The sequence below is a fragment of the Mastacembelus armatus genome, chromosome 13 (genome assembly GCF_900324485.2).
Source record: "Mastacembelus armatus chromosome 13, fMasArm1.2, whole genome shotgun sequence".
Taxonomy (NCBI): Eukaryota; Metazoa; Chordata; class Actinopteri; order Synbranchiformes; family Mastacembelidae; genus Mastacembelus; species Mastacembelus armatus.
In genome coordinates this window covers 14,352,639-14,365,133 of record NC_046645.1, presented here as the reverse complement: position 1 = coordinate 14,365,133, position 12,495 = coordinate 14,352,639, and the positions used below count along the sequence as shown (strand labels likewise).

The 12,495-nt window shown below is 39.7% G+C and overlaps 2 protein-coding genes across 2 annotated transcripts; one reads left to right on the top strand and one right to left on the bottom strand.

Annotated features, from left to right (window-relative positions):
* Window positions 1–468: 468 nt before the first annotated feature.
* ywhag2 (3-monooxygenase/tryptophan 5-monooxygenase activation protein, gamma polypeptide 2) lies at window positions 469–6,037 on the bottom strand. Its single transcript, XM_026331011.2, has 2 exons — window positions 5,768–6,037; window positions 469–2,602 (listed from the first exon to the last, which is right to left on the bottom strand). The coding sequence occupies exons 1-2, from the start codon at window positions 5,852–5,854 to the stop codon at window positions 1,946–1,948; spliced, it is 744 nt and encodes a 247-aa protein (XP_026186796.1). The 5' UTR covers window positions 5,855–6,037; the 3' UTR covers window positions 469–1,945.
* Window positions 6,038–7,785: 1,748 nt separating this feature from the next.
* LOC113144794 (RIMS-binding protein 2) lies at window positions 7,786–12,122 on the top strand. Its single transcript, XM_026331022.2, has 7 exons — window positions 7,786–8,340; window positions 8,700–8,822; window positions 9,101–9,348; window positions 9,736–9,892; window positions 11,406–11,527; window positions 11,618–11,689; window positions 11,796–12,122. The coding sequence occupies exons 3-7, from the start codon at window positions 9,127–9,129 to the stop codon at window positions 11,859–11,861; spliced, it is 639 nt and encodes a 212-aa protein (XP_026186807.1). The 5' UTR covers window positions 7,786–8,340; window positions 8,700–8,822; window positions 9,101–9,126; the 3' UTR covers window positions 11,862–12,122.
* Window positions 12,123–12,495: the final 373 nt, after the last annotated feature.

The following is a 12,495-nucleotide window of genomic DNA, read 5'->3' as shown; positions in this document are numbered from 1 at the left end:
AGTGTAATCATCACTAGCACTAGCAACATTGTGAAAATAAATCTATTCAGCAGCTTTCTGTGCTTTTAAGCAGCTTTTTAGTGTCTAAGGTGTCTTCTGAACACTGAATTTGCATATTTTCCTAATCAATAACCAGTTCTACCCAACTGCCAATGGCTTCCCTGTGATTGTATTGTGCACTGGTGTTGAAGACTAATATCTGTGTGCTGTACAGAGAGCAGACACATGTAAAAGTAAGGAACGACTGAAGAAAATGTTACATGTTGCACACATGCTTGCAGAAACGTAAACTTCTGGTTAACTTGCAGATGAGGCATATTAAATAATGATACAGGCACAGAAAGGAAGCACATACTGTACTTGGGGAACAAAATAAAGCATTTTTTTTTTTCCCTAGAAAATGATTTTCATTAAAAACTAATTTTCTTATGGGTGACAATACAACAATACACTAGACCACCACAGAAATGGTGTATGTATAATTTAGTCATATTCTTTTTTATTATCATAGCTATTATTTCGGTTCTTGTGCAACTGCTACATAATGACTCACATTCAAGATATTTTGTCACTCAGGAACAGCTAAAAGATAAAAAAAAAAAAACAAACAAACAAAAATGTATACTTTCAGAAATAAAATATGGTCCATGTTTGTGAATTCATAACAGAAACATTGAGCCTGAAAACTTCACCATTATTAAAACTGGATAGCATGACAGAAAAAAGTACTTAAATACTGTTCAAAGAACAAAATATGTCATAATCATATTTCAATGTGACAAACACCAGATGGTAAGATTAAAGTGATCACCGGTGGGTTGTTATCTTCCTTTTTTTTTTTCTTCTTTCAATAACAAATTAAATACACATATTGCATGTCACTATAGCAACGCCCATTACAGGTCAATTTTTACGTTCACCATTTTGGTATAGCAAATCAAAAACCATAACAAAAAATAAATTAGAAATTAGAAATCAACCTCAGACAAAGCCTGTTTTTCTCAATCATATGAATACTTAACACCCACAGTATAAGTTAATAAAGTCAAGCTACTGTATATAAATACATCACCAGCATGCACAATATTGAATAATCGATATTATTGTCATCATCTTACACTGAAGAAACAGTATAGTAGGCAAGTGCATTTAATAAAACAAACACAGAAGTAAACCACAAACTCTGAAGCTGCTTTTATTTTTATTTTTTTGTCTTTTTTTTTTTTTGTTTTGTTTTATATCATTAAGTCTCTGCCTTTAGTAATCTTCACCTCCAAAAGAACCTATGGTTCCAGTGACAAAACAGACTAAATCTGTGAGATACCAAATACATTTTAGACAGAAGTGGAGGAATCAATTTTGTCTAGCCAGTTCTCATTTTCACTCCTGTGTAATTTATTCTTTCAAATTCCGAGGAATTGACTGGTTTAAAATGCTCTTTTTTTCTCGTTAGTGTGACTTTAATATCAATTGCTTGCGGGGGTCCTTTCTCATATATATAGACTACCACTGGAACCAATGCAAACCAGTTGTGTGAGGCATTCCCATTCAAGCATTTTCTCTCTCAAGTGACTCAAATGCATCTCTATCACACAAAAACCTAACAAAGCAGCTTATCTTGACAGAACAAGATCAGTTCCTATGCCAGTGTGAGGCTGCCATTTCAATCCAACAACAACCACTTCAGGCTGATTGACTGACATATCAGTGGTTTTGGCAAATGTCAAAGAGAAAATCAAGAAGACGGAGGCCCCTTTCAACTGTATATATATTTCTATATATATTTAAACTAAGATTTAACCTCCACTCTCACCTCTCTTTTGATTCTTTGATTCTTTTAACACATGGAAAAATAAAGAACTGCTGCTGCGGTAGTATCATCGGCAAAAGCGGCTGCCAAAGTCCACCGGCCCTTCGTATTTTTTTTTCGAAGTGTGGATTCTCTTTAATTGTTGCCTTCCCCTCCCTCGTCATCCTGCTGGTCACTTGTCCACAGTGTCAAGTTGTCTCGGAGCAGCTGCATGATGAGAGTGGAGTCTTTGTAGGAGTCCTCGTTGAGGGTGTCGAGCTCAGCAATGGCGTCATCGAAGGCGGTCTTGGCCAGATGACAGGCTTGCTCGGGGGCGTTCTGGATCTCGTAGTAAAACACTGAGTAGTTGAGAGCTAAGCCCAGGCGAATGGGGTGGGTGGGCTGCATGTGCTCCTTGCTGATTTCGTGGGCCTCGTTGTAGGCCTTTTCTGATGACTCGACCACGGTGGCCCTCTTTTCCCCTGTAGCCACCTCAGCCAGGTACCGGTAGTAGTCGCCCTTCATCTTTAGGTAGAACACCTTGCTCTCGTGCTGCGTATCACTGCAGTTCTTGATCAAGAAGTTGTCCAGGAGGTTGAGCACATCCTGGCACACGGCCTCCAGCTCCTTCTCAATCTTCTCCCGGTAGGCCCTGACCATCTCAATCTTCTTTTCATTGCCGTCGGCAGAAGTTTTCTGCTCAATGCTGGAGATCACCCTCCAGGAGGAGCGCCGGGCACCGACCACGTTCTTGTAGGCCACAGACAAGAGGTTCCTCTCCTCGTTGGACAGGGCCTCATTCAGCTCTGTTACCTAGAAGGAGAAGAATAAGAACCATTTAGTCATTGAGCGTATACGTTCTATAAAAATCTATGTGAGATATTCTCCAAAGTATCTCCAAAGAAATTAGATGAAAATAAACTGGTAACTATCATTTCATAGTTCCAGCTTCTCAAAAATAAGGCTTTTCTTTATTTTATATCACTCTAAATTGAGTATCTTTCAGTTTTGGACAAAAAAACAAACAAAATAACTACCGGTATTTTGAGATACCCTTGTTGCTTTGGGGTCAATATACCAACCACTGACTGTCCAGGATAAGGCCTGGACAAGGGCGTTAAACATTAAATCATGTCATCAAAAAAAAAAATCAACAGGTGATTGAATAATTGAAATAATTATTGGTTGCAGGATTATTTATTAAATAATGCTGCCTTTTAACAAGAAAGCAATCGGACCTACAGTACAGTCCACATCACAGAAGAAGAGCAATATTTCACTTATCATGTGCAATTCTCAGTTTCCATGGCAATCCGTTCATTTAGCGCACCAGTAGCTCCAGCTGCCACGTGGACAGCTAATACTAGTTAGTGGGAAATGATATTCAAGATAGTTGGCAGGAAAGGGGGTTGGGAAAGTAAAAGGGGGGGGGGGGTGGGATGGTTAAAATGTTCCCACGAGCACTTGGAGGCAGCTGCACTGTAAGTGAAAACCATCACCAGTTCACATGTCCCAGTGACCTTCTCTGCAGAGCTGAGGCTGACCTTTTTACCTGTCACGCCATGACATCACTCTGAGTTCAATGTCAAAGATAGATTTTGACCAATCAGGATTAGAGCAGGGTACCAGTCAAACGAACTGTGGTACTATTACATATCTATATTATTACTTTCTGTTAGAACCTGGTTCTTTTTTCTGATTAGCTGTTCTGCCAGTATCTGCACAGGCAGAGGAGCACAAAGATGGCGCAGGGTCGCCGACATCACACACACTGAGGGGATGGAGAGGAGAGCTGAGCCCATAGATATGAAGGGGCCATCATTCTACCTGTTGTTCAAAACTATGTCACAAAGATCTTGATCCCACTGAACTGCAAAGGACAAACGTGGCATTTGAAGCTAAATGAAGCAGGTTTCTGTCAATGTAATTATTCAGCTGATTTGTTACAGAATCAAATAGGCTCTATATATTATGCATTACTACTGGATCACTTCAATTACAATTATTCATATATAAAAATGCATTCATCTGCACATATTTGCCATTGATTAATCAAACAGTATATTTTGTTGGCTGCACTGAGATAAATTATAAACCATGATAGTAAGCACCAACATGCTTTTGCAGAGCTGAAACAGTCAAATGATCAATTTGTTGATTCACACTAAATATTCAGCACTTAATTTCATAGTCGATCAGTCGTTTTAAAGAGTTTTAGGCAATAATGCCTAAAATTCCTGGTTTCAACTACAAAGATGTAAATATTTTCTAGTTTTCTTAATCTTTCATTATGGTAAACTATAGTAAAATAGCCCAATATATGAGGTTTTTTGACTGGCGGTCAGATAAATCGAGACATCTGAAGACGTCACTCGGTCCCGGGGAATAAACGATTAAGTAAGAATTATAACTATTAATATAAATAATCATTATTTGTGGACACTGTATAAAAATATGTTCTAAAAAACCTGTTATGTATATTTTTCATTAGGAAGACAAAGGAGAGGCCTGTAGTAAGGGATTCCCTTAGATCAGAGGGTGAGGGTACACACCCCTGTATAAGGGCCTAGTTGGGACGGCACTGACATAGCTGATTGTTTAAAGGGAAAGGAATCCTTCCCATTCACACACATCATCCCACCTCCTGCAGCCAGAAACCCACAGGGGCTGACTCTGGCTCTCCTGAAGATCATTACACAAAAAAAAAAAATCTCCCTGGTTTTAAGGCCAGTACAATAACTTTAATTTATACTGAGCTCATGCAGGCCTGGCTCAGACCCTGACTCTGCTGCTGGTTTCAGTACTAGCTGGTGTGACACAGCAGTTTTTTAAAAACCCAACTGGTGATTCCAAGTTCCCTGGATTTCTTAGAGGGGACAGGCAAAGGGGGAAACTGAGAAGCGGACAAAGGCTCAGGCCTAACGCTGGACAGTACGAGCTGAGGAAGGCCACCCTTATCATCCTCTTTGCATCACATATTCCACTATTACTGAGGCCCATTAACCCAAAAATGCCTTCAAACCGCTGCTGGATATCAGGAGGAAGGGGCCCGGACGCACAAACCGCACATGCACACGTTGAGACATGAGGACGCGTGAGGACTTTAGTGGAGGAGAGAGGAGAAAACAAAGCTTTACAATCAAAATCTGATCATTCACTCACTGCAATATGACAAAGAATATTCTAGAGAGGGTCTACTGCCTCCTACGTTTGTTTGGAGCAAAGCGCGCGTGTGACGGCTCCTTTTGGAGCGTTTTCATGGAGCGATCATGCTCGAAAATGCCTCGTAGCGTTGAGTTGTGGTTCAACAACGAGTAGATTTGCGATCAGGTATATGATTTTAATGAATGTGACAAAGAGAGGAGACATAGGAGGCAGAGGAGGCAGAGGAGGAGGAGGAGGAGGGGCGGCAGCAGTTGAGAGTTTTTTTTTTTTTCCGAGCCACCTCACATGGCTCCAAGCAGCAGAAGCGCTCATAAATTCGGCATAATGGACGGAGGAGGGAGGTGGGTGGTGAAAGGGAAGATTATGGGGATTTAAAAAAAAAAAAAAAAAAAAAAAAGCAGCAAATGCAACAGAGCAGAGTCATATAAAGGCAGAGATCACGCTCAGGCCTGCGTGCGTCTCATTGTAATAGCGTTTAATTGAACGGCACGGCCGACGGAAAGGCACCGCCCAAGTAGCGGACGGTTTGGACTCGGCTAAGAGGAACACACAAAAAAAAAAAGAAAAGAAAAAATGCACTGAGCTGTCCGTGAATGGGCGACAGGACAAGAAACATTTACTAATACAATTTCATTATGACGCCTCGTCGTAGTGCAGTAATATCAAACGTGTGCAGCGCCAGATTTACGGCCAGCAATGTCGAGATTGCAGGACGAGCCTTTACGCAAACGCAGCAATGATAACACATTATACACACACACACACACATATATATATGAGTCACAGTTATTATCGTTTTCTGAGCGGACTTACCGATTTCATAGCAGCTGCCATATCATCATATCTCTCAGCCTGCTCAGCCAGCCTGGCTTTCTGCACCAGCTGCTCGCGATCGACCATTTTTTAAAACTGATATGTGGTTGCTTGGTCGAGCTGCTCTACTTGGGTTTTGGGGATGAAAATGATTGATATTTTAAATCGCAATGCGGTGAAATCCTAAGCGAGCCTAACGCCGCAGCTGTTCCCTGCTGTCTGTCTGTGTGCTCCGTGCAGACGGGACACCCTCTCCTCTCTCCTCTCTCCTCCCTCCCTCCTCACACACACTCTCTCTCCCTCGGCTGCGTCATCGCTCAGAAAGGTGGGTGTCTGTGCCAATGATGTAACACTCCATACATGGACCCAGAGGCCCAGGAGTGCAGAGATGGATGGATGCATGCATGAGAGCTGGGCTAAAGGCCTTATGGGAAATGGAGTCCTGCTGCTGTGTAGCTGCAAGGCGCAGCCAGCCAGGGGGAAATAGGGGAGGTTGTGTTTACGCGTTTCTAAACGGCATCACTGCATCCCACAGCTTGACTCTTAAAAATGCTGATCATTTGTTTTAATCGTGAAATGTTTTTTCTGGGCAGCTTTACCAGACGTGTCTGAACTGTCATCTGAGGCGACAGCACAGGCCGTATGTGCAAAGGGCATACTCTGCTGGTGAGATTGAATGTGTGCAGCTGTATGTTGTGCTGGATATACAAAGGCAGTGGTGGATTGCCACTAAGAACATTAACTCAAGGACTGTGTTTGAGATTTCAGTAGGTATTTCCATTTTATCTCACTAATAAAATAATATGAATCATTCTAAAATATAATTAGTAATGTGCCATCATTGGCATAAGATAAATAGGCAGCATGGTGGATGAGTGGTTAGCACTGTTGCCTCACAGCAAGAAGGTCCTGGATTCGCAACACGGCCTTCTTGTGTGCAGTTTGCATGTTCTCCCTGTGCTTGTGTGGGTTTACTACAGGTACTCCGGTTTCCTCCCACAGTCCAAAAACATGTATGTCAGGTTGATTGGTGACTCTAAATTGCCCATAGGAGTGAGTGTGAGTGTGTGAGGTTGTTTGTCTCTATGTGGCCCTGTGATGGACTGGTGACCTGTCCAGGGTGTACCCCTGCCTTCCACCCAAAGAGAGCTGGGATAGGCTCCAGCAGGTCCCTGGGACCCTGGTTAAGGAATAAGTGGGTATAGATGATGGATGGATGTTAAATAATTAATGCAATTTTAAATGCAGTCCTAAAAATAACTGGAAACCAGTGGGAAGATGCTGAAATGGGTGTGATGCACTCCTGTTTGTTGGTGCCTATTGTTTGGCAGCTGTTTCATATTAAGTGTAATTTAAACAAGCACTGTTTTTGGCTACAGAGAAAAAGAGACTCATTTGAGATGAATTGAAGGCATAAGTAACAGTTTCTGGATTTATGGTAGATCAGAATGAGATTTGAGCTTTAATGACTGCTCAGTTAAGTTTCTGGTTGTTGTCAGTTAAAACACCAAGCTTTCTACACTGCCAGGAACAAGAGCCTGTTTATCTGTCTCTTTTAGGTCGGCAAATAATTAGAAACACTGTAGACACTGTACAAATTCAGATTTGACATAGAAATCTTCTGAAGAAATGTAAAAGTGGGATATAAGAAATGAAGTTTAAACACAGACTGTAGTTACAGTAGAAGCTCACACTGGCCATTTTCCTGCTTTACTCAAAATACTTTTACTTCAGTGTCATTTTTGGCTCAGCACCTATACTTGTAATTAAGGATATAGCAAATGAGATTTTGGTGTTTTTACTTCAGTAAAAATACGTAAATACATCATCTTTAAATACACACATGGTGACATATCATGTTAAACTGAGTGCAAATTGGTTCACCCTTCTGTGTGGAGTCTTTATAACTGCCATTCACAGCTCCCTCTTCTGGTCAAACATGTAAATGAAAATTTAAGACAGGTTCTACATCATTTGAAAAGATGTTTCTGTTGTTAAAAATCAGAGAGGTTCACAGTTTATAAGTGCACACTATTACAGTGCAACTATTCAGTGGCAGTTAAATAAAATTCAGCTTATTACAGTAAAGACTTATTGCATGCAGGAGCTCACCAACACCCTCATCAACACAGAGTGCATAGTAAAAAAAAAAAAAAAAAAAAAGGCACTGCTACAAGATGAATGCTGTTTAAAGTTTCTCATACATTTGCCTTATCTGTAAAAATCAGTTAAATGTGGGATGTCATGTCAATTTAAAAAAATAAATAACAATTAGGATAAATAAAACAAAAATATAACCAAAAACCTGGTCTGAAAAAAGTGTCAGGTGTTTTCCACCATGCATTGTCCCTAGTTCTCGGCTTTCTGTGTTTTCTTTTTCTTTACATATGTTTCTCACTATTTCACTCTTTCCCTTACACCCTCAGACATGTTGGTCAACACACACACACACACACAATTGTTCAACCTCTCCCTTCCTCTGCTGGACGAGATAATAATCCCCCACTGGCCTGGCCACAGGTAAAGAGAGGAAGTGTTGACTTTCAGTGACACGGAAACTGGGTCAAGTCACGGTAAGAGGAAGAGTCAAGCCAAAAAAAACAAAAAAAAACCCTGTTCAGACTTAACCAAGACTTGATTTTTAGAGGAATATAAATATTGCATTTCTCTTGCTTAAAAGAGGTAGTTTATTCATTTTTTTGTGTTTTTATTGTTGTCTCAAAGTTTCTTTTATGTCATTGTATTTCTTCCTGAATACATGAAGAAGTGAGGCCCATTGTGTGAGACCAGAACTTCTGCAAAAGTTTAATTTTAGTGCATTCCTATGGTTATGCTTGAACTTCATTGTTTTCTTTGAACATCTATTTCTTATGAAGCATAATTTCCTTTTTTGAGAAAATCAAGGGTTCATAAGTTTTTCATCTACTCATAGATCCCAATGCTTGGAGCAAACCTGACTGACCATGTACATCTGGAAAACACCTTCTGCAGAAATACACTGTTAACACTGGATCCTTAGGGCCCCCAAAAACCACAGGGTCACTCATCTTTGCTGGTAAAAGTTTTGGATGATTAGTTACAAATGTGTCAAAAGTTTTTGCACCACTTAATGTGGGCCTTGATGGAAGGATAACCAAATAACTTATCAAATAACTTTCTTTTGGAACCTTTTAAAACCTCTGCGTTTTGCTTGCTTTGAGTTTAACGGTGCAGCAGGCGGTGCTGAACTAATGGATCTATCCACTTGTTTCAAAGAGGATTACTGTTCCTCCTGCTTAGCTTAGTTAACTCAAATTAGGATGAGGGTAAGGAGAGTTCTGCTGTCTGCTGCAGCCATCTGTCTGCTCACGCTGCTGTAAATGGAGACGAGGATGGAGCTGGATGTTTTGATATACCCAGATGAAGTGAGGGTTGCTACTCCAGAAGATCTCAGAGAATGGGAACTTGAGACTGCAAGTCAGGTGTCCATACCCACCGTCCGACTCTTTGTGGCACTTTATCCTTACAACCCTGCTGCAATGTCTCCCAACCATGACATGGCTGCAGAAGAGCTGCCTTTTGTACCAGGCCAGATCATCAAGGTAAAAACCATGTGACGTGTTTCACTTCTGTCATTTCGCACACTCTAAGTGTTCTATTCGGTGCTTATACCGTGAGGTTTTATATAGTGCACCTGCATGTGTAACTCATGAGTCTGAGCTGTGTTTCCTCACTGAATCAGTCGAGAGGCTTCTTTGAAAGAGCACGATGGCGTTTCCTGTTTGTGCTTGAATCAGACCGGTCGAATGTTAACAAAGACATGAGCTTTCTTCTCTGTTTCCTGTCACTATTTCTACCTGCAAATGATGTGATTTGCTGCCTTTCTAATGAGCCTGTAAATTCCTGCAGTATACAAAAACACACACAAACATTGTTTTCTCTCAAAATCTATGAAAACTAAAGGTCTTTTTTTTTTTTTTATTTGTTAGGTGTCTGGAGACAGAGACTCTGATGGTTTCTATTATGGGGAGTCAGGTGGTCTTTCTGGTTATGTGCCAAGTAACATGGTGGCTGAAATACCAGTGGAGGATGACTACCTGAAGCATCTACTGATACAGCAGGGATTCCTCCCTGTGGACCACACAGGTATCAACCCTCTGTTTTTGAAGGACAGTCTGGTCCTACACACTGGGAGGACAGCAGGCCTGCAAGAAATACTCACATCCTTTAAGTAAAAGTAGCAATGTCTTTTTTAGCAGCAAAATGTACTTATAATATTCAAAGTATAATCATGATAAATTACTGAACATTTTGCACATGTATGAAGAGAAAATAACACTTTTAGCAAACTGGTGATTATCTTGTATGTTGTATATTGTTGTCAAAACTATAACTCTCCTGTGATTATATTTGGATGAAAAGCTACATCTTTATCATTCCTATTGGCAACCTCTTATAAATCCTAGTAGATCTTCCATTTGTATATATTTACAAAATATTTATTGTTGGTGAAATCAGAGCAGTGATAGCAGTCACATAAATGAAGCAGAGTAAAAGGTATTATAGTTCCTGGTAGAGTAAAATAAAAATAAAACACTGCAGAGAAATGACCCCTGTATGTGTAGATCTCACGCTGCATGTGCAACTATTATTTTCATTCCTCCCACAGTCCAAAAACATGTATGTCAGGTTGATTGGTGACTCTAAATTGCCCATAGGAGTGAGTGTGAGTGTGTGAGGTTGTTTGTCTCTATGTGGCCCTGTGATGGACTGGTGACCTGTCCAGGGTGTACCCCTGCCTTTTACCCAAAGAGAGCTGGGATAGGTTCCAGCAGGTCCCCATGACCCTGGTTAAGGAATAAGTGGGTATAGATAATGGATGGATGGATTTGTTGTTTAGCTTATAAAATATATGGATATCTTGTTTTGACCAAATGATACAATGATTTGCTCTATCATATGTTATAGGACAAACAAAATGCTTCATTTCTTCACATTTGAGAAGAGGAAACCAACCATGAAACAGTTTGGACTTTCACACAAAATATTTCTTTAACTAAGGAAATTAATCACCTAGTTGAGTTGTTTAGGTTTTTGTGTCCAATTTTGTGTCTAAAATCATTGTTTGCGATGTGATTGTGGCTGATAGTGGAATTACATCTCCCTCTGAAATGTCGTGTACTTGTATGGAGTGTCATGATAAGAAAGTACACATACAGCAAAACTGTGCTGAAGTACTTTGAGTTAACATCTGTAGTTACTTTCCACCACTGCAGAACATCAGCGAAGGCCTAATATAGAGTTATCTCACAATATGATTCTGCCATCAGCAGTTATGGTGGCGTTACAGTTGAACAGATGTTTCTAGTTCATCTGTGCGAGGCTGTGTGCACTGAGCTGCTCCCTGGGGTGAAAGTGAGTAATTGTAGGAAGTTACTAAAGCTGAAAAAAAAAAAATACTATAACTAATAAGAGAATGGTAAAAGTTACTAAATTAAACCACTTTCTTTCAGTAAACTTAATTCGTAGCTCTTAGCTCTCACCATATATTTTCCATGGGTTTGTAGCTTTCACTGCTGTGCGTGCAATCAGACTTTTTTTTTTTTTTTTTTTTTAACTGTGTGATTTCATAGCAGTGCTTTTGCGTTTTATACCACAGGTATGTCCTTAACCCCAGCTCTGAGTAGCACAGCCAGGATCCCTGATGATGTGGTTGTTCGACGAATGGTGGCCTTATTTGATTATGATCCATGGGAAAGTTCTCCCAACCTGGACAGTGAAGTAAGCATGATACACCCTGATGTATCCTGATACATGGACCATGATATCTAACACATGAAAAAAAGACTGACTTTTTGTCATCTCTTACAGGACGAACTGGGCTTTCGTGCAGGAGACATCATATATGTGTTAGGTGACATGGATCAGGATGGATTTTTTTATGTGCGTGCCACTGCTAGAATTACAGCACAGTGATTGCTGTTTAGTTCACACTTTAGTTTACACTTTCACGCACAAGTTTAATTTCTTTTTTCTTTTTTTATTTTAGGGGGATCTTCATGGACGACAAGGTTTGGTACCATCAAACTTCCTTCAGCCTCTACCCTGGGATTAGATGAAGACAACGCCACGCTAATATGTTTCCTGTAAATGCCAAGTCTCAGACATACTGAGGCATCAGTTTTTATACAAAATAGTAAAAATGTTTTATGTGTCAACATTTTCTTTTTTAATTTTTATATCTGTGGGTCTACATAACCAGCTATTTATCAGTATTCTGAGAGCTGATTAGGATTCTGCAAAGTGAAAAGAGTCCTTATATAATTAGGAAATAATTAATTTATTGAAACATTTTTATGAAAATTACCAAATAATTTATTACAAATAAAAAATCGAAACCGATGTTAAAAATTCATCACATTCTCACTTTTTATTTGACTCATTTTATTCACTTTGTTTCGACTTTACATGCATCATCACAAAAAGTCCAGCGGGAGCCAATGGCTAAATTTACTAAATATACATTTTTATTTATATAAAATATATTACAGTCTGGGCTCATTTTAAGTATTTTAATCATATGATGATGACAATGGATATATTATTGTAGCCTTAATCATATGCTGTTTGTTGCAAGCCAGTGTATCAAAGTAGTATGTCCATTTTTGCCTTATACCCTGTTTATATTTTGTAAAAATGGCTTTCAATATTTTCATTCAGAGAATTAGACAAAAACGCTGTAAGAATGA